Raw genomic sequence first — 26,652 nt, forward strand, 5'->3', positions numbered from 1 at the left:
TTAATTACATTTTTGGTGCAATAACTCTATTAGAAAGTATTTACCTTACGCGCTTCTCGATGTTATTTCGGAAAACCTCACGAAAATCATGCTGAGAACACGCGCCCGATTGCACCATTTTTTGTACACGCTCTGATTTCAAGAAAACATCATGATAACTTTGTACAGCATTTTGAAAGGCTTCATCAGCCATTATTTGCGTCTCGCCCTTTAGAAAAGCCTGAAAAAGATTATTCATACAATTTATGCTATGTTGCAGTGCATGTAAGTACATTGCATTACTTGAAAGCGCTGGGTAATTGTCTCCAATTGTTGCTTTGCAATTTTAGGCTGCCTCTTGGTCATGTCAGTCGGCTGTTTGGCATTGAATGGATACGATATACAACGTGAAACGAAAACATATAATTGTATACGTCGCTTACGATCCTCCTCTTCACGTTCATGTTTTTCCTAGAGTTCATATAGTTCAGTAAAGAATATTTAAAAAATATTTATGAATAAATGTGTTTTTTTTATATCTTTATATGCTCTAGATATTTGTGGGAAAACACTCATTAATTTAAATTTGTATAAAGTTTTGCACTTACATGTACGTCTCCATCATTTTTATCGCTCACAACGGACGGTGACGGCGATATCGGTCGAGGTAGAGAATTTGCACGTGATGAGCCAACACTTTGGTTTAGCGTCTCTTGTGATATACCGCTGGAAGTTGGTGCCAAGGTTCGATTGGAAATTTTATTAATATTACATTTAGCATATGTGGTAGCGATTTTGGGAATTTGTGCATTTGACATAATCAAATTGTAACCAATACTACTACCATCACCTCCATAAGGGCTATGCATTGATACACTAGCATCATTACCCGGATGATGTAAAGACCTCTTATTTAATAAACTTTGCATGTGATACTGATGTTTGGCGCTTTGATGCAAATATTGCTGATGAGTTTGACTGTTGTGTTGTGGGTGAGAAGGATGAATTTGTTGCAACCGGATTTGATTTTGACTATTGACGATATTCAACAAATGGTTATTGTGGGGGGGATTCGCATGGGAACGAATCTGTTTATTTTGCGGAATCGTTCTTCTAAAGAAATTACGACAAACGCAATATAGAAATATTGCACAAATCGGTATCAATTGGTTTACGTTAACGCAATTATATTATTGGATTTTCCGTGCAATTAATTCAATTAAGAGCAAAAGGTTTTATGCAGTTTGAAATATAGCATTTGTTTTAAGTTTGTTTTTGTTCCATTATTTGTATAAGTTTATCGTCATTACATTAAAGTATTTTAGTTTGTATCAAATGTAAACAAATATTAATTAATGTATTTTATAGCGAACGAAGCAAAGCGGCAAATGTTAACGCACAATTCGTGGTATATTTTAGCGATGTATATTGTTATTGATGATGACGAATTCGATGAATTTTTTATGAGAAAAGATGAAAAAATATATATTTATTCCGTAATCCAAAAAATCCAAATTATACGCGAATTTAAATTACGAAATTATTTCCATCAAATTCCAATGTTTTGAGCAAAAAAATATGCCGTTGTTTTATTTTGAATTTATCACCAATTGTAGTTGAATTCAGTTTCGTTTCGAAATCGTTGTAACGTATGTTTAAATTCCCCGGAAATCCGTTTTAATATGAAAATCAATTAATTTTCATATCGAGTTCATTTGGATTTTTTTTTGTATACAAGTTTTGATGTAAAAAGGCACAAAGAAAAAATAGCAAATATTAATTTTAATAAAAATGTTATCTCATGAAACATTCTGCCACATAAGCATCTCAGGTTCTACACACATACAACAATGTGTTATTTTCACATAACAAAAACTGAACAATGGATTTTATAGTAAAAAAAAATTAATGTACACAATACACCATGTCCAAATAGACTACTAATTGAGCAATTTCATAATTTTAGCCGAGTAATTAAATAATTACACATTTAATATTTAATTGACCGGATATTGATATAACAGGAAATTTATGAATGTTGAAACCTTTTGTTCAATACATCGCCTGAAAAAGTACTAACAAAAGACTAAAATGGCTTAAATGGTTGGTGAGTAATTTTAATTTTGATTATTAGTATACAGTTTTGGTGTACATTCTTACCACAAAGCTGAGATTGAATAAGGAAACACCTCAATAGACTAGAAAGCAACAAGTTTCCTTCATTTTTAAATAATTAGTGAGGTATCAGATTACAGCCTATTGGCACAGGAATTAATTGATCAATTAACCGGCATTTGCTCGACTAAAGCGCTGATTTAGATCGATTTAAAATACAAAATAAAAATCTCATTTTTAGACATTAATTTACAAATTACAAATCAACAATTATGAATAGAAATCGAATTGAAAATGGAATGCAACTCGGTGGTAATTGTCGCTGCTGGAAATAATGGATGTGGTTATTGATAATAACAGTCAGCTGATGAAACTTACCAACTTCATATCGAAAACAAATTGGTATCTATGTATGTTTTTTTTTTCGAATAAAAGTTGTCTAAACTAAATGTAGTTGGAACATCAAACATGCTGAGCTATTTCAAATTTTAATAACCTCAATTATTCATTCATATTTGAAGATGGTGCAAATGTTGTAAATTTTAACTATTAGTAAACATTTATACATGTATATACATATGTATTTACATATGTAACATCCACACCGCAATCTCTTAATTGACTACACTACGACACTTGGAAAACATTTACAAATACCTGACCTCAACTATCATATCATGGTTAGGGAGTTAAGAAATATACAAAAATATATACATAGGAAACTATAAAAATAAAGACTTGGAGTAGGTTAACTATATATATATATAACTACTATATATATATAACTATTTAAGAAAAATCAGAAATTGGAAAGCATCACTTTCATTTGGAACCGAACACTTAAAACTGTCGCAATACTGAACTCGATCTTCCGATCGATGACAATGTACTCTTGGTCCCACTGTCAATTTTCATTTGTGAAAAAACAGTTACGTTTATGTTTGAATATATGAATTTGATATACATACATATCGTCATTGGCTTTAGCAAATGCACCATGAGTACCGACTTTTCTAGATTGCATAAAAAACTGAGGTGTAGGAGTACTATGTAAATGATATCCACATTTTCGAGATTGTGTATATTGGCAAAATATATATTAGAAAAGATTGCAAAGTATTTAGTTTGAAATATTTTGATGAAAAGTCTTTGGACTAACAATTTGACCAAACTTGAAACATGAAAATAATTCCCTGCGTATTACATAAAATACTGCCAAAAAACATCGACGTCCATATTTACATGTGCTTTGCCTCTTCGATCATTGTTCAAAAAACGCGCAAAACTTTTTCATTTGTACAAATTCGTGAATGATATGAAACTGCTAGCAGAGAATGCAAAGTATAGAGAATGTCCAATTGCGGACCAGCGTGTGAATTGTCAAAAACTAACAAAATCCTATAAGCGAGTTTCACCACGGCTGGCTCGGAAGGAGAAATATTAACAGTGCCGCGTAACAGAGCTGAGTATTAATTGAAAAATATGCTCAGAGGTTTACATTTCTATTATAGACGCATGTTAGGCTCTTTGTTTATATGTATGTTGATGCATTTATATCAGCCTCGACCAGCTCCTACTATTTTTATACTCTCGCAACAAAAGTTGCTAAGAGAGCATTATAGTTTTGTTCACATAACGGTTGTTTGTAAGTCATAAAACTAAACGAGTTAGATATAGGGTTATATATATCAAAATGATCAGGGTGACGAGACGAGTCAAAATCCGAATGTCTGTCTGTCCGTCCGTCCGTGCAACGGATAACTTGAGTAAAAATTGAGATATCTTGATGAAACTTGGAACACACGTTCCTTGGGACCGTGAGAGGGTTGCTCACTGCCACGCCCATAAAATGGCGAAAACCGAAAACACATAAAGTGTCATAACTAAGCCATAAATAGAGTTATAAAAGTAAAATTTGGAATAGAGGACCGCACTAGGAAGGGGCATATTTGGATGTAATTTTTCTGGGAAAGTGGGCGTGGCCCCGCCCCCAAATCGGTTATTTGTATATAACTCGCAAACCAATAAAGCTATGTAAACCAAACTTTCTGCAGTCAGTTCTCTTACGTACCCCACCACACACCATGAAAATAGTTGAAATCGCACAATAACCACGCCCACCTCCCATACAAAAAAATTGATCAATTTTTTATGTATGAAAATGAAAATATTCTTGCGCAATGTATGTTGTGCAAGAGTACTTTTAAGAGTAAGTGTCTTTTCAATTTAGAAAAGCATTTTTTAAATTCTCATAAAGATATTTCTAATCTTGAAATTTCCGAAAGATAAAACAAATTAGCGAATTTAAAAAAATGAACATTTACAAAGCAGTTGATACTGAAGAAAAGGGTAAACAAAAGAAAAAGGTGTCGTTTATAGCTGCTCTTTATTTAGCGAAAAAAGGACGCCCATTTGATGATGGGTTTTTTTAATTTGGGCTCGGAATTTTTTAGTTGTTTTGGAAACTAAGGTTATGATGCCTGTCGGATATTAGAATCTGTCCCTTTGTCCCGGCCCACGCTAGTCCGTCGAACAGAACAAATAAGTTCATATATTTTTAAATTTTCAATAGATAGACTTAGAAATTGTATGTTTTTTTCCTTATCATTTGACGAAACCACAGATGCAAATAACATATATCAGCTTATTGTTTGTCCAAAATCAGTAATAAAATAATTGAATAAACTAAAATAAACATATTTTTTAATTATGAAAACTTTTTTCGGTGTTGCTGCTTTGTTTACTTTTAGTTTCGCTTCTTATTCTTCTTAACTAACATTTGTATAATTTTGTGCGTGTGGTAGTTTGGTCGAGACTGATTTATATGCTTGCTATATACAACTGATATGAAATTCGTTTTGCGGATATTTATGAATGCATCCACAATTGAAAACAATATGCGATTTCAGAGGTATATTTGTAAAAAAAATATTCAAACGGACCCACATATTTATGTAATGTTTTATAATAATATAAATATGTACATACTTTCATAAAAATATGTTTTATATTTTTATATTTACTAAATACATTTCGTATAACACTAAAATAAACTACATATTTCGTAACTTAAGCTTGCATAAACATATGTATGTATATTAAGCATTTACGTATGTGCATATGTACATACATATATAGGTACAGTGGGCGACAAAAGTCTACGTACGACCCATATTTTTGATGTATTGCTGAATGTAAAAATAGTATGGAAAAAGTAATGATGCAGTTTTGTTTTAATTACATTTTTATTAGGAAATTATAAAACAAAAAGTGTACTCCAATACAAACATAACAAACTGTTCACAAAAAACTAAAAGAAACCATTGACAAAAGTCTACGTACGACTAGCATTTTAATAAAAAAACATTTCAATATGGCACTGAATCTTAAAAATTAGTATTTTGTTGGCCCACCATGGGCATCTATAACTGCTTGTAAGCGTCTCGGCATTGAAGAAACTAAATTTTCAATCTCAACGGGTGTTATATGTTGCCATCCTTCCTGTAGTTTCTCTCTTAGTGTTTGCGCACTGGTAATGACATGTTTTCTCACCTTACGTTCCAAAATCTCCCAAACATGCTCAATAATATTTAAATCTGGGCTTTGTGGTGGTGTATTTAATTGACGTGGGGCATAGTAAAGCAGCCATGCCTACTTTAGCTTTGTCGAGCCTGCAAAACCAGCTCCTACCAACAAACAAGGCAAAGGCGAGAAGGACGAGTCATCACAGCGATCAACTGAGCAGCACCCGAAGCAGAGCTTATAAACAACAAAAGCAGCAGAGAATGACAGTCAACAACGGCCAGCAACAAACATGAACACACCAAAAAGTAAGCAGGTACCTGCAAGCGAGCAAACATCGAAGAAAAACATAACGCAAGGTGAGAATGCACAAACAAAAAAGGACCATCTGTTCAGATTGGCATTGACCGCTACGTCAATATTAAAAGGAAATTAAGTCCAGTGAGGTCAGCGGTCAATCCTAAAAAGTTTCAAGGCGGCACGCCAATCAAGAATAAACCTGAAATTTTAAATGGCAACAGATTTGCCTTACTAAGCAATGGTTCTGATGATAATGCGAAGGGTACCACCACAGTCGCTTATGCCAAACCGCCCCCAATATATTTGCGCGAGCGTAGCTCAAATGCTCTTGTTGCTAAATTAAGCGAAATTGTAGGTACAAAAAACTTTCACATAGTGCCTTTAAAAAAGGCAATATAGATGAAACGAAAATACAGACTTACACTGAGAAAAGTTGGATGTTGTAAAGTTTTTGTCAGATAAAAACAAAAATTATTATTCCTATCAGCTGAAGAGCTCAAAGGGCCTAGCTGTAGTAATTAAAGGTATAGAGTCTTCAGTACACTCTAGTGAAATCAAAGAAGCTCTTGAGGAATGTGGCTTTGAAGTTAAAACTGTCGTAAACATCTTTAATAGAAATAAAGTACCGCAACCCATGTTTAGAATTTAATTGATGCCGAATTCTAACCAGCTTAAAAAGAACGAAGTGCATCCAATATATAATTTAAAATATTTGCTGCACCGTAGAGTAACCGTAGAAGAACCACATAAAAGAAACGGTCCGGTACAATGCACCAACTGCCAAGAGTATGGACATACCAAATCATATTGCACTCTACGCAGTGTTTGTGTGGTATGTGGTGATTTACATCCCACTTCAAAATGTATCCTTAAGAAAGAGGATTTAAACAAAAAATGCAGCAATTGTGGAGGAAGTCACACTGCCAATTATAGGGGTTGTCCTGTTTATAAAGATTTGAAATCGAAGTTGTCACAGGGAGTTCAAGCACGACGTAATCAAATGCTACATACTCCCCATAATGAAATCATAGATATCACAGACCATATTCCTAAACCCGGTATACTTAAAAAAAATGATGTACAAGGGAGCTATGACAATGTTGTAAAAGGCAACACTGTACAAATGCAACTACCGCAAAATCCACCAAATGGTGGTATTGAAACCATGATTATAAATCTTACGCAATGTATGACACAATTTATGTCTACAATGCAAAATATGATACAAGATTTAATAAAATCACAAAACCAAATGCTGCAAACTTTATTAAGTAAAAAATGAGCGTACTAAATATCTGTATATGGAATGCTAACGGTGTTAACCAACATAAATTAGAGATTATTAAATTTCTGTCTGAAAAAAATATAGATGTAATGCTAATATCAGAGACTCATCTGACAAACAAAAACAATTTTAAAATACCGGGATTTAGACTGTATGTTACAAATCACCCGGATGGAAAAGCACACGGTGGAACGGCAGTGTTGGTTAGAAATCGGTTAAACCACTATGCTCGGGAATCTCATGCTACAGCCCAGTTACAAGCTACAACAATATCCTTAAAAAATCGGAATTGTGATTTAAATCTAACGGCTATATACTGCCCACCTCGTTTTAAAATTACAGATAGCGAATTTAAAGACTTTTTTGGAACGCTAGGTCATAGATTTCTAGCAGGTGGAGATTATAATGCAAAACACATGTATTGGGGTTCACGTCTTATTAATCCGAAAGGACGCCAGTTGTACCAAACCATTATGAACCACAATAACATTGATATAATATCTCCTGGCAAGCCCACATACTGGCCAAGTGATCGCAACAAATTACCAGATTTAATTGATTTCGCAGTAACCAAAAATATAGATAGATCGCTTGTGACAGTTGATACATGTACAGACTTATCTTCTGACCATTCACCTGTACTAATAAAGTTGTGTGAACAACCCATATTCGTTGAGCCAAAAGTGGGTCTAACATCTCACAAAACGAACTGGTTAAAATATAAAAAATATGTGAGTAGCCACATTAATATTGATTTAAAAATAGATACAGAAAGAGATATTGATGAAAGCATAAGAGAATTTATGATGTAATATCAAATGCAGCTGTCATAGCAACACCAAACAGAAATAATAAACCAATTAGCCGAAGAAAAATCACTAATAATGAAATAGAAAAGCGTGTAAATGAAAAAAGGCGAGCTAGACGTGAATGGCAGTTAAATCGCTCCCCTTCTACTCAGCTTCAACTAAAATATGCTGTACGAAAACTAAAAACAGCGCTTAAACGTGAGGAAGAATACCACACTCACAATTATATAAAGAAACTGGGTCCAAACTCAAACAAACGAAATTCTCTTTGGAAAGCCCAAAAGTCAATGAAGCCTCCAGTCGACTCCAACTTGCCTATAAGAGGCTTGGGTGGAAACTGGGCACGAAGCGACGAGGATAAGGCAAATTGTTTTGCAAATCACCTAGAAAAGGTATTTCAACCTAATTGCCCAAAGAACAGCTTTAAGCTGCCAATCATCTCCAATAGTGCTAACGAGTCGCTCGGGTCTATTCAAACGTCATCTTCTGAAATTATTAAAATCATAAAAGAGCTGAATCCAAAAAAGTCGGCAGGACACGATAAAATTACTCCAAAAATGCTAATTGAGTTACCAAATATTGCTTTAACAGTGCTTTCCTTGCTCTTTAACGCTATTTTCAGTTCCGGGTACTACCCAATTTCATGGAAAAAGTCGCAGATCATCATAATAGAGAAACCAGGTAAAGACTTAACACAGCCGTCTTCATACAGACCAATCAGTCTTCTACCCTGTCTTTCTAAAATATTTGAAAAAGTGTTACTATCAAAGATGGCTCCTTTCCTCCATGAAAATAATGTAATACCAACGCACCAATTCGGTTTTCGTGCAAAACATGGCACTGTAGAACAAGTAAATAGAATTACTAACGAAATCAGAAGGGCGTTCGAGTATAGAGAGTACTGTTCTGCTATATTTCTAGATGTGGCTCAGGCGTTCGATTAAGTTTGGCATGACGGGCTTTTATATAATATTAAAAAAAGCGTACCTCTCGAAATGCATAAAACCTTGGAGTCTTATTTAAAAAATAGAAAGTTTACTGTCAAAGTAGGAGACTTCATATCTGAAGAACGACCAATAAGAGCTGGTGTACCTCAGGGCAGTGTTTTAGGGCCAACTCTATGCATAATATATACAGCAGACCTTCCAACAGCTAGTAATGTTTTGACATCAACTTTTGCGGATGACACAGCTTTAGTGAGCCGAAACAAATGCCCAATTATAGCATCAAGAGTATTAGAAGATCATTTGATTTTTGTCGAAGAATGGCTAGCCAACTGGCGTATAAATGTAAATGAACAAAAGTGCAAGCATGTTACATTTTCTCTAAGACCAAAAACGTGCCCGGCAGTTAAAATGAACAATATTTTAGTCCCCCAAGTGACTGTAGTAACATATCTTGGTATTCACTTAGATAGAAGGCTCAGGTGGAGAAAACACATATCGAGCAAAATAACCTGCATGAAGATAAGAGCTGCAAATTTAAATTGGCTTCTAAACAAAAAATCAAAACTTAGCCTAGACAACAAAGTTCTGTTATATAACGCGATAATAAAACCGATTTGGATGTACGGCATTCAACTGTGGGGTACGACCTGTGCAACCAATATCGATATAATTCAGAGATTTCAATCAAAAATGCTTAGAACAATCACGTGCTCACCATGGTACATGCGTAATGAAAATATCCATAAAGATCTTGGTATTCTCATGGTAAAGAAAGAAGTAGAGAACAGCAGACACAAATATTTATCCAAACTCCGAGATCACCCAAACCCATTGGCTAACGCTTTAGTACATTCTTGCAATCAATCACGTCTAAAAAGAAGAGATATGCCAGCACACTGATGAGCAACGTTTCACCAAAACAACTCAATCACTTGGTTGAGCTTGTCTAGTTTTAATTAGAATTAAGATTTTGTAACTTATTGTTAGGCTCCAAAGAGCAGATTCAATAAATAAAAAAATATTGAAAAAAAAAATGTGGGCCGTGTGCTTCGGATCGTTATCCTGCTGGAAGAGCCAGCTCCTACCAAGGTTTAGTTTATCTACGGATGCTCTTAAATTTTGTTCTAATATATTCTTATATTGAAAACGATCCATGTTCCCCTCCACAAATACTAAGTTTCCTACTCCAGATGCAGCCACAGCGCCCCAAACCATGACATTTCCACCGCCATGCTTGACAGTAGGGATGAGGTGTTTGGGCTTCATTGCTGTATTGGCTCTTCTCCAAACTTTGGCTCTTCCATCACTTCCAAAAATGTTGTACTTGGATTCGTCTGTGAATAAAACTTGTTTCCAGAAATCAAGATCTTTATCTTTATACTTGTGGGCGAATTCCAAACGAAGCTTTCGGTTCTTTTCACTGATAAAGGGTTTTCTGCGTGGAGTTCTGCTGTGCAATCCATTGTCATTTAAATCCCTTTGAACTGTTCTGGAATATACAACTTTATCCGATCGTACTGTTAATTCCGTGGCTAACTTAGTGGCATGAATTTGTGGATTCTTATCAACTTCTTTTAAAATAAAAGAGACATCTCTCCTACTAAGCTTTTTCGGTCGACCGGTTCGTGGTTTATTTTCAACACTTTTATTTTTTATAAAGTTTTTATATATGGTTTGAACAGTTGATTTAGGTAAATTAAGCTGTTTTGATATTTTACCAAATGATTTATTCTCCTTTTTATATTTTATCACCAGGTTTCGCACATCTGTTGAAATTTCTTTCCTTTTCGAGGACCCATTGTGTAAACTATACGCGATTATATTGAAATGTGCTTAACATGAAGCTCATTGTAAAGCATAAACACAAAATAAAAGTAAACGGTACTTTCCCGTTACTTTCTAGTTTGCAACATGAACATAAAGTATGTATATAATACATGCCGTACGTAGACTTTTGTCAATGGTTTTTTTTTTAGTTTTTTGTGAACAGTTTGTTATGGTTGTATTGGAGTACACTTTTTGTTTTATAATTTCCTAATAAAAATGTAATTAAAACAAAACTGCATCATTACTTTTTCCATACTATTTTTACATTCAGCAATACATCAAAAAAATGGGTCGTACGTAGACTTTTGTCGCCCACTGTATGTCTTCAAAAATTCGAATTGTCTCATTATCACTTATCAGTGAAGGACATTTCAAATGTGCGCGCATTGCTCTGTATGCATATACATAAATATGTTTGTATGTCACTGAACAAACACACAAACTTACATTTGCATATGCGTGCACGTAAATCTGCCAACCATCCCAAAAAATCCAAAGCATTGTTCTACAAAAACAACAAGCGCCTCATTCATGAACGCTGGCGCACATTCACTTGGCAAAGTTGCTTCATTCATAAAAGCAGAGCCATACACATCTCCCCGCGCATTCCATGCCAACAAACGCCTTTTCGCAACGATGACAAAAATCATAAATTGAAGATTTTTCTAATGTTCCCTCGAGAAGGAAAAGTTGCAACGCAGCAAAAACCTAGGGATAAAAGTGGCAACATAGCCCTTGAGTCGATTTAAAATATTTTTCAGCAAAAATTATGTGGCTCGCAAAAATTTATGTCGATATGTTTACATGCTCATACATGCTCATACATATTCATACATATTTACGACAAGCCGATTTTCTACCAGCAACGCAATGTTGCGTCGCTTTGGCATTGCGCAGGCGGCCATCAATTTTTCGACACATCGAGCTTTACAGGGCCGTTTCAAGTGATCCCGCCGTAAAAATATTTACGCTTCATGTGTATTGTCAAATATTGAAGTATTAATTGGTTATCTATATAATTAAATGCATTTTAATATCTACCAACATATTGAATCATGTTTAGAATAATTACTAATGATCTTTTAAAGAAACAAGGCATAAAACTTAAAGACATTATACATATGTTGGACATCTGGGCCTTTTTGCCTGCGTACGTAACTGTGGAACGGCATCTCAAACTCACTGCGTACCGCTGCAGCCGAAACAATTGGTTTTCGGCAACGACAAAAAACAAGCTGGTACGATGAGGAGTGCCGTCTCGCAGCGGAGAGAAAACAGACTGCCTACCTCGCAACATTGCAAACGACCACAACACGTGCGGGATGGGATAGATACCGAGAGCTGAAGAGGGAAGCGAGACGCATTTGCAGACAAAAAAAGAAAGAGGCCGAAATGCGTGAGTACGAAGAGCTTGAGAAGCTGGCAGACAGAGGGAATGCTCGAAAATTTTATGAAAAAATGAAGCGACTTAACGAAGGTTTCAAGACCGGAGCATCCTCATGTAGAGACCAAGGTGGTAATCTGGTAACCGATGTCCAGGGCATACTGGGATTATGGAGGGAACACTTCTCCGACCTGCTGAATGGCAGTGAGAGTACAACATCAGGAGATGGCGAACCCGATCCCCCAATCGATGACGATGGAACAGATGTTCCATTACCCGACCATGAAGAAATTCGAATAGCAATTACCCGCTTGAAGAACAACAAAGCAGCGGGGGCCGATAGATTACCGGCAGAACTATTCAAATACGGCGGCGAAGAACTGATAAGGTGCATGCATCAGCTTCTTTGCAGAATATGGTCGGAAGAAAGCATGCCTGACGATTGGAATCTCAGTGTGCTCTGCCCAATCCATAAAAAGGGAGATCCCACAATCTGCGCCAATTACCGTGGGATCAGCCTCCTAAATATCGCATACAAGGTTCTATCGAGCGTATTGTGTGAAAGACTAAAGCCCACCGTCAACAAACTGATTGGACCTTATCAGTGTGGCTTTAGACCTGGAAAATCGACAACTGACCAGATATTCACCATGCGCCAAATCTTGGAAAAGACCCGAGAAAAGAGGATCGACACACACCACCTTTTTGTCGATTTTATAGCTGCTTTCGACAGCACGAAAAGGAGTTGCCTTTACGCCGCGATGTGTGAATTTGGTATCCCCGCAAAACTAATACGGCTGTGTAAATTGACGTTGAGCAACACCAAAAGCTCCGTCATGATTGGGAAGGACCTCTCCGAGCCGTTCGATACCAAACGAGGTTTCAGACAAGGTGACTCACTATCGTGCGACTTCTTTAACCTGATGCTGGAAAAAATTATAAGAGCTGCAGAGCTAAACCGAGAAGGTACAATCTTCTACAAGAGTGTACAGCTCCTGGCGTACGCCGATGATATTGATATCATCGGAAGCAACAACCGCGCCGTTTGTTCTGCTTTTTCCCGCATGGATAAGGAGGCGAAGCGAATGGGTCTGGAGGTGAATGAGGACAAGACGAAATATCTCCTGTCATCAAACAAACAGTCGGCGCATTCGCGTCTTGGCTCCCACGTCACTGTTGACAGTCATAACTTCGAGGTCGTAGATAATTTCGTATACCTGGGAACCAGCATCAACAACACGAACAATGTCAGCCTCGAAATCCAGCGCAGGATAACTCTTGCCAACAGGTGCTACTTTGGACTGAGTAGGCAATTGAACAGTAAAGTCCTCTCTCGACGAACCAAAATCAAGCTCTACAAGTCACTTATCATTCCCGTCCTGCTTTACGGTGCAGAAGCTTGGACGATGTCAACATCAGATGAGACGACACTAGGAGTTTTCGAGAGGAAAATTTTGCGCAAGATTTATGGTCCTCAGAACATTGGCAACGGCGAATACCGCAGACGATGGAACGATGAGCTGTACGAGTTATACGACGACATTGACATAGTTCAGCGAATAAAAAGACAGCGGCTACGCTGGCTAGGTCATGTTGTCCGAATGGACGAAAACACCCCAGCCCTGAAAGTGTTCGATGCAGTACCCGCCGGAGGAAGCCGAGGAAGGGGAAGGCCTCCACTCCGTTGGAGGGACCAGGTGGAGAGCGACCTGGTTACACTTGGGATCTCCAACTGGCGCCGAACTGCAAAGGAGAGAGACAGGTGGCGCACTATCGTCGATTCGGCTATAACCGGCTAAACGGTTGCAACGCCAATCACATACATCACATACATACGCTCCACATTCCTTACAACTCAAAAAAATCATAAGCTACGGCCATTCGTTGTCCGTGGCAACGAAGATCTTATATGAAGCCATGAGTACACATATTTATATACATATATTGATTGTTGACAAATTGATATATGGACACAATTCGAATGGCTCTTTTGATATTTGTTTACATGTGTACATATGTATGTAATTACGAACGTACGCTTATCATTTTGTAATAATATACATATGTATGATAATATATGACATTTTAATGAATAAAGTAAATAAATGTAGTATTATTATGTTACATTTAAATAAGAATATAAAGTAATTTAGTTTATTGTATATTGTAAAGAATTACATATGTATGTGCGCATGTGCCTTAATATCAATTATCAACAAAATATCTATGAATTATATGCAAAAAAGTCATATGCGCATTGTATATAGGCAAATATGTAAGCGTACATTTCCTAACATAGAAATTAACACAATTTTCTCATTTACCACTGCAAACGCTCAATTCTGCTATTTTCTAGCCCTCTGATGTTAAACAGTGGTGAAACTCCCTTATAGAATTCTGTGGTGAAACTCGCTTATAGAAACGAGTACCCCTTCGAAAAGCAAACCAGTGTGGCCATTAGCCCGCCTTCTCTATATTTTACATCCTCTGCTGCGAGTTTAATCAGTGTCAGGTCAGGTGAATTTTATAAATCTGGTTTAGGAGCATGCGTTGAATGAGTATAAAAGATATTTCCCTACGGTTTTCAGCACGAATTCAAAGTTTTTAAATATAGACAACATGTAAACTAAGGTATGTATTGTTAGAAGTGCGTATAAGAATAACTAATATACATATATGTGTACCAAAAGATATTAGTGTTTTACATTTTTTTACGCACGTCAATTCATAGTTTTTTAAGTCCTTTGCAGAATAACTTACCTTGGTATGGCACTGTTTGGTACTTCTAAATTTCCTGATGTATCACCACTGATCATCATATGGGTCCCATGCTCTAACTTGCTGTTCCCACTAGCCACACCGCCTTCGAGTGCATTAGCAGCGGCGGCAGCAGTACCTCCAAACGATTTATGCGTAGAGGTTTGAAAGTGATCACCATTGTGTTTAGAACTGGAAAAGTTCGCATCAGAATTTGTGGTGGCATTAGCATTAGGTTTGGAAGCTGAAGTAGAAGATGATGCTGCAACTTGACGACCCTTCGGTGGTGCAACTACCACGGGATCGTCATCACCTTCCTCCTCACTTGAACTGGGATCGATCATGGTTTTATTGGTGTTGGCGATTTACAATAAATGGTGTCGGGTATACTTTTCTCTCTAGATATCCTTGCTATATGCTCCTCAATAATAGTTGAAACTAAAAACCAGAATGTATCCGATTGTATTAATGTCAATATTATAACAAAAGTAAAAAATGGTAAATTATTTAGGGCACAAATTCTACAAGAAACTCCAAAATGTTTCTTAGTGTTTTATGTCCGTGATACCGAACTTTTTTGTGCATTCAACACGTTTATCAAGAATTAGGATAAACGAGAGTTTATTTGTAGATTATATACAATATACAAGTAAGGAAAAGCAAAACTCGAGTGACGTAAACTTTTAATAATGTTTGAAGAATATCCTCAGATGTTTGTACATTGAGACATTGGTTTATTATTAATTATTTTTTAATTTATAATCTATATAAAAGAAAGTCGTGTTAAATTCACTATTTATAACTCAAAAACGACTGAACGGATTTGGCTGAAATTTGGTGGGGAGGTAGCTTAGCTTAGTACATAATATAATATACCCGGGACGAGACACGACATGACAGAAATTTTAAAAAAATTATTATTCAAAACATCAGTGTAGCCGTTCATTTAACGATCTCTTCCAGACAAAACCTTAATAGAAATGACTCGTGCTTCGTAACTCTCAATTATAAGAGCAAAATGAGACAGACCGCGAAAGGGTTCGGCTGGTAACGAAATTAATGTCAAGATACTGCAGTTGTTGTCAGAAGGTCTAATGTCTTCCAAATCAATCCATACTGTTGTTGGTGAAAATGAAAGATTAAATTTCCCAAAAACTCTCGCAACAAAGTTGCTAAGAGAGTATTATAGTTTTGTTCACATAACGGTCGTTTGTAACACTCAAAATTAAACGAGTTAGATATAGGATTATTATACCAAAGTGATCAAGGTGAAGAGTGGAGTTCAAATCCGGATGTCTGTCTGTCCGTCTGTGCAAGCTGTAACTCGAGTAAAAATTAAGATATCTTGATGAAACTTGGCACACATGTTTCTTGGCACCATAGGAAGGTTGCTTTCGAAGATGAAGAGAAGCAAAAAAAAAAACGGACCTTTGCCACACCCACAAAATGGTGAAAACCGAAAACATAAATAAAGCTATGGAAATAAAATTTGGTAAAAAGGCTCGCACTATGAAGGGGCATATTTGGATGTAATTTTTTTGGAGAAGTGGGCGTGGCCACGCCCCCTACTAAGTTTTTTGTACATATCTCGTAAACTACTTAAGCTATATCAACCAAACTTTGTAGAATCGTTTCTTTTAGGTACAACCAATCCAAATCGGAGCAAATCGGATTATAACCACGCCCACCTCCCATACAAAGGTTATGTTGAAAACTACTAAAAATGCTTTATTTCAGTAAGGGAAAACACCAGAAATCTTAAATTTCATTATAAAGATGTTACAGAACTAGGTTCGGACGGACATTGAAAACCTCTTGAAAACAGAATTTGTGGATTGTGGAACTAAAGTCGTTCTGACCGATATTTTGTGTTGCGTTTTCATTGACAATTCACAAATTTATTTGTTTGTTTACATTTGTGCATTTTTATACTGCCGCAACTTATTGCTAAGAAAGTATTAAAGTTTTGTTTTCATGTTGTTTGTAAGTCATAAAACTAAACGATATGGGGTGATAAATAACAAAATGATCAGAATGAAGAGACGTGTTAAAATTCGTCTGTCCGTACAAGCGTTTACATGAGTAAAACTTCTGATATATTAATGAAACTTCTGGAAGTACACCATCTTTCATATAATGATTTTTGTTTGTGCCCAACACATGAGTCGAGTTGCATGTAATTTTAAAGCGCTTTTTTCGCAAAAAAATTTTGAATTTATTCTGCCCTGTACTCTAGTTATCACATTGTCAGTGAGAGATGATCAACATTTTTTTTGTAATAATGTAAAAAATGGAGCACATTCAAAAAGGTAATGCAGCATGTGTTTATACACAACGTTCAACATTATGTTGAAATATAAAAAGTCACCACATTCGAGAAAAGAAAAGAAAACGCGCTTAATAACATTAAACAAATAAATTGCGAGAGTATAAAATGTTCGGTTACACGCGAACTTAGCCCTTCCTTTCTTATTTTTATTTCTGTTTCTCCATTATTTTGACAAAGTAGTGGAATTTGTTTTCAATATCAAATGACAATTTAGAGCTGGCAAAATATTCTTCCAAAAAAAGTCTTCCAATAATATCTACTAAACTAAAGCAGACATCGATTATAATGAGTGGAATGTATGTTTTCAAGAAGTTTTCAGCGAAAACTGTGATTTCGTTTGACAGATTTTGCATGGATGAAAACAAAAGTTTTCGAACGAAAACCCATTTTTTCATTGAAAACATGTTTTCAATGTAGGTCCGAACGTAGTATTACAATATATAAAGTAAGCACTAGTGAAGATATCGGAACAGAACTTTGCATAAATACTGCATTTATAGTGTGGCAAGACCATAAATTTTCAAGGCCCCATATATCGAATATGAGGACCTCAGTGCTTCTAACCTAATATTAGGGTTTCCCACTTTCAGTGGACTTTATACCATATATATGACGAATATGTGGGTCAAATTGTGTATTATACAATATTAGTAAAATTAAATAAATAAATTGCGAGAGTATAAAATGTTCGGTCACATCCGAACTTAGCCCTTCCTTACTTGTTTAAATTATCTTAATATAGCGGGAAGTCATCACACATTTTTTTGGTTGAAGATTGGGTCTCTTATTATTCTACTGCTAAATTTTAATCCACCTCGATTATGCAATGTTTGATCAACAAAGGGATCACTGGCATTATTATCCAAGAAACAATTTTGACTGAAAAGTTTAAAGAAAATCAGGTCAGGTGTACCAACAGAACCCATTAATATGAAATATCCTTCTTATTCTTCTTGACTGGCGTAAACACCGCTTACGCGGTTATAGCCAAGTCCACAAAAGCGCGCTACGAATCTCTCTTTTTGGCAGTTTGGCGCCAATTGCATCGAAAATTGCATTTCAGAGCTGGGTCACTTTCGTCCATTCGACACATACAGCTCTTCATCCCATCGTCTGCGGTATTCGTTGCCAATGTTTAAGGGACCATAAATCTTCCGCAAAACCTTTCTCTCGAAAACTCCTAGTGCCGTCTCATCCGATGCTGACACCGTCCACGCTTCTGCACTATAAAGTAGGACGGGAATGATGAAGGACTTGTAGAGTTTAGTTTTTGTTCGTCGAGAGAGGACTTTACTTTTCAATTGCCTACTCAGTCCATAGTAGCACCTGTTGGCAAGGGAGCTTCTGCGTTGGATTTCAAGCCTGACATCATTATCGTTGTTGATGCTGGTGCCTAGGTATAGGAAATTATCTACAACTTCAGAGTTATGACTATCAACAGTGACGTGGGAGAGAAGACGCGAAGGCGCTGACTGTTTGTTTGATGACAGGAGATATTTCGTCTTGTCCTCGTTCACCACCAGACCCATTCGCTTCGCTACCCTATCCAGGCGGGGAAAAAGCAGAACTAACGGCGCGGGTGTTGTTTCTAGCGGTAACTAGCGATTTATAAAAAATGCCGAAGAGAGTTGTCATCCGTTAAGACTACTACAGAGTAAGTAAAGGAAAGTGACTTGAAGGAGTTTTAAACAGTGTTATATAAAAAGTATGAGTGGTTATGGTTCTTTGTAACACTGATAAAATAGATATATATTTGAATTCCCACTATCCAAATATGGTGCTCTTGGATTCAGTTCCAGATCAAAATATTACATATAGTGATTACTCGAACTCGGGATTACAGCAGTATTCCTGTGGTCTATAAGACGATACTGCGTTGTGAGAGTCCTCCATTAACACACAGTACGGACTGTGCGTGAAGCACTTCCAACAGAATTACAGTTGATTGTGGAGTGAATCTCTTTCTATTGGAAGAAATAGTATTAAAGTTCGTAACGTTTTCTCTATATATTTTATATCAAAATGCATCGTATAAACCTCTATACGTACTATAGTATGTACATAATGATCGAATGTTTAAATTCACACACACTTGCAAATGGAACAGTAACTTTTCGTTCAAGATGAAGTCTTAGGATGTGTTCTAATAGTTACTAGTTTGTAATATATTTATTTTTAAAATATTTTCCGTTATATCGTTGTGTTACTTTTACTGTTATACCGTTCACACAGACAACCATATATTATTATATTACCGATTTAGTAATAGGACACATATTTACACATTTTTTATTCAATTCATTCTTTCAATTCGACGCATAGTTATATTGGCGTGAGTATAAAAATAATACACCGACCTTTTTTACACTTCCACATTCACATTCCAATCTCAACAGTGCTGTAATTTTTTAACCCTACTAATATTTGATTTTGTTTTTCTTTTCCGCCACCTTTTCTCTTGCTTTGAGTAAACGCAAAATCTTTCCTGTTTATTCATTACTGTTAACTAGTTCATTCACAGTGGGAGTTAGGGGCGGTTGTTTCTATTTTTTCATATCGCCACTTTCATACAAATGCGAGAAACGGATGTAAAGTGGTATGGACCAAGTTAGTTAATTAGCAAGTATTATTAGGTTTGACAAAAAAATATTTTTTTTTTAATTTCTTTAATTAATTCGAACACCTTGACCTATAATATTTCGGTATGTATACGTTGGTAACACATTTGTATATATATGTGTGTATTTGTTATTGTGAGCAGATGAATAAACCAGTGAAATCCACTAGTAAGAAACAAATTCTTTACAACTAGTAGGGCAACTAGTCGCCTGATTGACTTTTTCTTGAAAATCAACGGATATATTTACAAGCTCGCTATTGTTCTAATATTTTTTTTCATTTTTCGCTCGATTTTACATTATATACTCTTTAGAGGGTTACAAAAAACGTTTCTGACAGCTCTCTAATGTATGTACCCAATTGGTGATTATAGTGGAATAGTTGGAACACTTCAAACTATAACCCTTTGCCCGCCATTTTAAAAATACAATATTGGATATTTTAGATAGGTGATTTCAATAATTTTCCAATGAACTGTGCGACAGTAATTATATGCAATAATATTTGGGGCCTTGAAAATTTATAGTCCGGTTTCGATGATTGTTCCGTTGTCTTTACTGCTGCTTAACTTATATTTTGTAAAGTTAACGAATCAGATTGACCTTCAAAATCTGGTATATGGGAAGTAGACGTGGATGTGAATTAATTTGACCCATTTTCAAACCATAGCATTAGAATGCCAAGGAAATGTTACGAACCGAATTTCGTTGAAATTGGTCGATCAGTTTCTGGAATATGGTTTTTGACTTATAAATGGGCGTGGTTATAATTCGATTTCCTTAATTTTTAGACTAGTATAAGGAATTGGCTTAAGGAAATAACCATTTTTAGATTACGAGATATGTACAAAAAATCTATCAACTGTAGATGCCACGCCACCTTTTCCAAAAATATTACATTCAAATATGTCCAACCCTCTTCTGGTGCGCAGGGATATGCGTACCAAGTGCCCTTAAGGTATCTCAAGTTACAGGTTCATCAGACAGGTGGGCGGACGGACAGACAGAGATCCCGATTTCAAATCTACTCTATACTCTCATCACTTAGGTATATATAACTCTATATCTTTTAGTTCAGTTATTTGAAGAAAACTACTTACTATCTTTGCAACATATTACGAGAGTATAAAAAAGATTGCTGTTATGTCGGGTTAGTTCCAAGAAGTTTACAAAATATAATTTCAAATTTGATCATGTAAATATTTAATTAATAATAATTTCGATTGAACAACGAGCGATTTATTATGTAGCTATAAAATATCCCTTTTAATTTGTATAATTCTGAATTTTTTAATTGGTTACTTTTGTCGCATAAAGAAATTCAATTAGACCTTGTGGTGACGATTGCTAACCAGAATTAGTTTATCATGCTGGACTCCAATCACAATTTTATGCGGCACCTACACCATACACCATACCATTGAAAGTTGGAAACCATAATATTAGGTTAGAAGCACCGAGGTCCTCGTGTTCGATATATGGGGCCTTAAAAACCTATGGTCCGATTTCGGCGATTTTTAGAATGGGGCTGCCACACTATTAACATAGTATTTGTGCAAAGTTCTGTACCGATATCTTCACTAGTACTTACTTTATATATCGTAAAGTAAACGATTCAGATTGTCTTCAAAGTTCTGGTATATAGGAAGTAGGCGTGGTTGTGAAGCGATTTGGCCTATTTTCACAACATATCATTGGGATGTAAGGAAACTATTACAAACCAAGTTTCATTGAAATCGGTCGAGTAGTTCCTGAGATATGGTTTTTGACCCATAAGTGGGCGACGCCACGCCCATTTTCCATTTTGTAAAAAAATCTGAGTGCAGCCTTCATCTGCCATTTCTTATGTGAAATTTAGTGTTTCTGACGTTTTTCGTTAGTGAGTTAACCCACTTTTAGTAATTTTCAACCTAACTTTTGTATGGGAGGTGGGCGTGGTTATGCTCCGATTTTTTTCATTTTTGGACTGTATTAGGAAGTGGCTAAAAAAAACGACTGCAGAAAGTTTGGTTTATATAGCTCTATTGGTTTGCGAGATATGTACAAAAAACTTAGTAGGGGGCGGGCCACGCCCACTTCCCTAAAAAAATTACATCCAAATATGACAATTAATAGTACGATCCTTCATACCAAATTTTATTTCCATAGCTTTATTTATGGCTTAGTTATGGCACTTTATGTGTTTTCGGTTTTCACCATTTTGTGGGCGTGGCAGTGGTCCGATTTTGCTCATTTTCGAAAGCAACCTTCCTATGGTGCCAAGAAATAAGTGTGCCAAGTTTCATCAAGATATCTTAATTTTTACTCAAGTTACAGCTTGCACAGACGGACGGACGGACGGACAGACAGACATTCGGATTTGAACTCCACTCTTCACCCTGATCACTTTGGTATATATAGCCCTATATCTAACTCGTTTAGTTTTGGGTGTTACAAACAACCGTTATGTGAACAAAACTATAATACTCTCTTTAGAAACATTTGTTGCGAGAGTATAAAAATACTACCTTTAACAAAAACGGTTTCACAATTACGTGGAAAGCTGTCGGGGAAATAGTGCATTTCTCCACTGGGTATGTACATACACTAGTCTATGCTCACATGTAACCGTACACGGAATTAGCATTTTTCAATTAACGTTACAATAAAATAGTTCGTTTACACAAATGTTAATTAGTTTATTTTATTTTGGAATGACATAATTACTTCGTTAAATAGACTGCATATACAGTGGAACTTCTCTAACTCGAATCTCCATAATCCACAAAAAATCTTCGAGTAAGAGAGACTTCGAGTAAGAGAGACTTCGAGTTATAGAATTTTTCATTAAATTATAAAATTTTTTAAAAAGCTTTAAAATGTTGATTTATACACAGTTTTATTTATTTACTACGCTAAAAGTTTAATGTACATACATACGTTAAAACATGTATTCTGTAATTTTGTTGGTTGCACTTTGCTATTGTTTGGGTCTTGACGTTTGTATCCCATTCCTTTGTTAGATGATTTATGAAATCCATAAGTGTAATATCATATTTTTTGTCCGCCTATATACGAATATAGGGATTCTTTTAAAATTCTGCATCGATAGTAAAATTTTATTTTTTGTATTATGCCCTGGTCAAAAAGTTCGATTTATGGAAGGAAATTTCTATGAAATTTGATTTCTAAACGCTATTGTCAATTCAAAAGTTCGAGTAATGGAGAATTTCGAGTAAAAGAAGTTTGAGTTATGGAAGGAAATTTGTATGAAATTTGATTTCTAAACGCTATTGCCAATTCAAAAGTTCGAGTTATGGATCTCTTCGAGTTATGGAAGTTCCACTGTATATAAATATGTGTAACTACTATACTTAATGAGGACGTTAACAACCACTACCAAAAAGTCGAATGTTAATCACATGCTAATTGTTTATGTTAGTTATCGTGGCATTAGCCAATTTCGAAGCCGTTGCTTCACATTCCCCGCGTTTGTTTTGTTAATATATGCTAAATTTATATAACTTTTATACAAATGTTTGTACGTTCATGCAAACATAGTTACTGCCCTGTTGGGTGGCAGAAAAATTTTGCTGAGGTCATTAGGGAAATAAAGTACTATAATTCTTGCGCATGTGCAAGAAGTCCCTCCCTTATTTTCATATATTTTTTGTTAATTTTTTTAGTTAAGTTTAATAAAAAATGCTTCATGTGTCTTACCTTCTTTACTTGCAATGATACATTTGTCTATACCACACTTAACTCATGTAAATATGCATTTAATAATAAATTTTAAAATAATATCAACTCTTAGTGTTTGTAAGTTTTGCGTAAACTATGTTTCCTTGTATGCACATGATCCTTATATAAATGAAGAGTTTGACTGAAAGTATATGTTCATCAGCACTTTTTTTTAATCATATAAGGATCACTACAATATTACATTATTTGAAGGATATTTTCGATTCAATAAATGCGTCGTATTTTATTTATAAGCACACACGAAGGACTTAACGGAGAAACTGATATATCTAAAATGGCTAACAATATGTTTTCACCGTCGTGAAAATAGAGATGCCAACTTTACAAATTTGTTTACAGAGTTCATTGCATACTTTTAGGTTGTACCAGGTTGAAAATCCCATTAACTGTATTTCCAATTGAAGGTGGAAACAATATTTCCGGATTTTCTAAGATTATTTACAAATATTCGTTTTTTTAACCGAATGATATAATCTTAACTTAAATATTCTCGCTTAAATTTATTGAGGTATATGCGATATAAATGCAAACAAGCAGCAGTATATCAAATGTATGTAAACCAACTAAAGTACTAAATTGGTAAATACGTGATATGTTCAAAAACTAACAGTATTTTTTTTAAATATTTTTCATGCGTCTAAATTAATGTCGTCGTCTTTAAAATTGACCACATTCGGTTTTATACACTTATGCCAATTCGCTTCTTGCGAGCTTTGTAGCTTTCAGTGATTTTTCATATGCTTGTAAACGACGGCTCTTTAAGGTTATCTTTATTTTTAGCCAAGATTTAAAAACAAACAACGAAGTGTCTTTTGAAATTGAAAATGAAAAAGTAAACACGGAATACAGCTGAAAATTGTATCGCACTTCCGGTGCAGGTATAACTCTCCAAATAAATCTGAAATTTTAAATTTTACAATACGCGTTATTTTTTGAACACACCACTTACATATACTACAAATCTTTTCTCATAAAATTGCCCATATATTACCCATGGCATGAAGTGCACTACATATATGTACATACATATAAATAGGGATGGGGTTAATTCGTGCGCCGATTGCATCAAGAACCATCGAAGACAAGATTACGACATAGTGACGTGCTCAGGACCCCTGAATGGGAATAGGCAACATGAAGAATTGTCAAATGAAAACTGAAATGCTATGAACAGTGAAACAAATTGAACATGTAATAAATTACATGTATCATATTAAATAACTATTTTTAACTTTTCGTCAACTTAAGAATAAAATAAAAAATGAGTGAATGATTAAAAAATGTGTGTTTGCGATTTTTCCATCAAAAGTTTCTTTTATTGCGAAAATGATGATTGCTTTTATAGTACACTAGCTGATCCCGCAGTCGTTACCCTGCGTGAAATTATTTGTTTTTAAAATAATAATAAGTTGAATTGATATTGTATTGAAAAGCATTTATTTGCGATTTTTCTACATTTTTTCAATGTAACGCAGGTTGATAAACAACCTTTTTGTTTTTTTTTTCTACCGGTGCGTAAATGTGAAATGATTTTCCAACTCGGTGAGAACTCCACGTATAGCAGGCCGTGTGCAAAACATTACATTTCCAGATTTATACCACACACTTCCAGCGATTGTCTTTGTGGCCAGTTGATTTCATCGCAAATGCAAGTCTCACTGGAAACTGAATACGTTTGAACTGAAATGGCAAACTGTTGGAATTCAAAGGAATTCGTGGAATCAAGCATTCTGTCTCTTTCAAAATTCTTGCAACTATTACATTATTCGATAGCTGCGTCATAATCAGTCGGATTCAATTACACGGTTTCGGCGCATTATAATGACAAATCCAACGTTGAGACGCAAAGGATGCGGTGACTTTTCAGGCAAATTCAGAGAATTTAAAAATTCCACTGATTAATTCACGGCTTCGTCTTCATTTTCAACACTTCATTTTCGATCGATTTGTACGAACACAAATCTCTCGGAATTTGACTTGTATAATTTAAGTCATCATCGAATCGTATAATTTAAGTCATCGACATCGCATTTGGCATTTGGTATCAAATCATTAGAAGTATCAACCGGAATTTGCCCATTTCCAATTCCTTGAAGATCTTGTTGCAGGAACACTCGCATATTCATGGTCAATCGTATGGTTTTCACGAGTCGCCGCAAATACGATGACTTGAGAGATGCGTTCAATTCGTCCGCCACTGTCGATTTCGAAATAACAGGAAGTGTTTGTCAAAATTCGCCTGATAATAGGAGCACTACGCCACCAAAGCGACAATTATTATTCCACAGATCTTTCATAACTGATTGCTTTGAAATTACAAACAGGTTTTTGTTTGATTTGCATGTTTAACTTAAGGTTCAGTAGCGAATGTGCCTTTTTTCCAACTTCGAGTAGCGTTGCAGCAATTCCAGTAGATGCTAGAGCCAACACAATGCCATTTTGAGATCGTATTGTTGCCAGTTCCGCCGAGCGCATCAAGAAAATAGTCCACTGTTTCCATCATTGACAGTCTTCATCAATTCATCATAGGCACTTTTTTGCTGCTCATTCAATAATGGAACATTTCTTGAAGTTGTTGTTCCAAAGTTATTCTGTCGTATGCACGCTCACATTCCAATGTATGATTCAGTACATTTCTGATTTGACGATTTGGCGCTGGCATATGAATTTCAGTCAAAAGTTTGCTCATAAGCAAACACAAATCTTCAATCAACACCAATGTTTCATTGTAGATGTTATCGTCCATTTGCAATTCTGAATTCTCTGTTACCACTTTCCCGAGTTTTCCAATTTTTTTTGGATAGATAGATTAGAAAAAAAAAAAATTTATTGAAATTTTAGAAATTATTAGTTATCACAAAAACGGTACTCACGGACTTTTTTTTAGATCATTAAAAGAGAAATAATTCTTTCATACATAACTTTTGTGTATCTTGAACCGCTTTCGCAACGCAAGGAACGGAAGCCCTCAAAGATAAATAATTTCCCCCGTTTTTACACATTTACCACTGTTTCTTCTCTCCTATATAGCCTATAGCC

At 35.4% G+C, this 26,652-nt stretch overlaps 1 protein-coding gene across 12 annotated transcripts in view; it reads right to left on the minus strand.

Moving 5' to 3' along the window:
* Positions 1–23,929, minus strand: part of LOC105219485 (calcium-dependent secretion activator) — a 70,137-nt gene extending 46,208 nt beyond the window's left edge. For 4 of the 12 annotated variants that reach the window (XM_011195654.3, XM_029045081.2, XM_011195655.3 and 1 more), the window contains exons 1-5: positions 23,572–23,889; positions 14,929–15,363; positions 588–705; positions 283–450; positions 45–220 (exon numbers count right to left, since the gene is read on the minus strand). In XM_011195654.3, coding sequence (XP_011193956.1) covers positions 45–220; positions 283–450; positions 588–705; positions 14,929–15,269 — 803 coding nt within the window. In that variant the 5' untranslated portion in view covers positions 15,270–15,363; positions 23,572–23,889. Of the gene's footprint in view, positions 1–44; positions 221–282; positions 451–587; positions 706–14,928; positions 15,364–19,611; positions 19,750–23,251; positions 23,401–23,571 lie in introns of those variants that run through there. The other 8 variants (XM_029045082.2, XM_029045084.2, XM_011195653.3 and 5 more) reach the window with 5 other exon arrangements.
* Between the last annotated feature and the right edge of the window lie 2,723 nt (positions 23,930–26,652).

This window comes from Zeugodacus cucurbitae, chromosome X (assembly GCF_028554725.1).
Source record: "Zeugodacus cucurbitae isolate PBARC_wt_2022May chromosome X, idZeuCucr1.2, whole genome shotgun sequence".
Lineage (NCBI taxonomy): Eukaryota > Metazoa > Arthropoda > Insecta > Diptera > Tephritidae > Zeugodacus > Zeugodacus cucurbitae.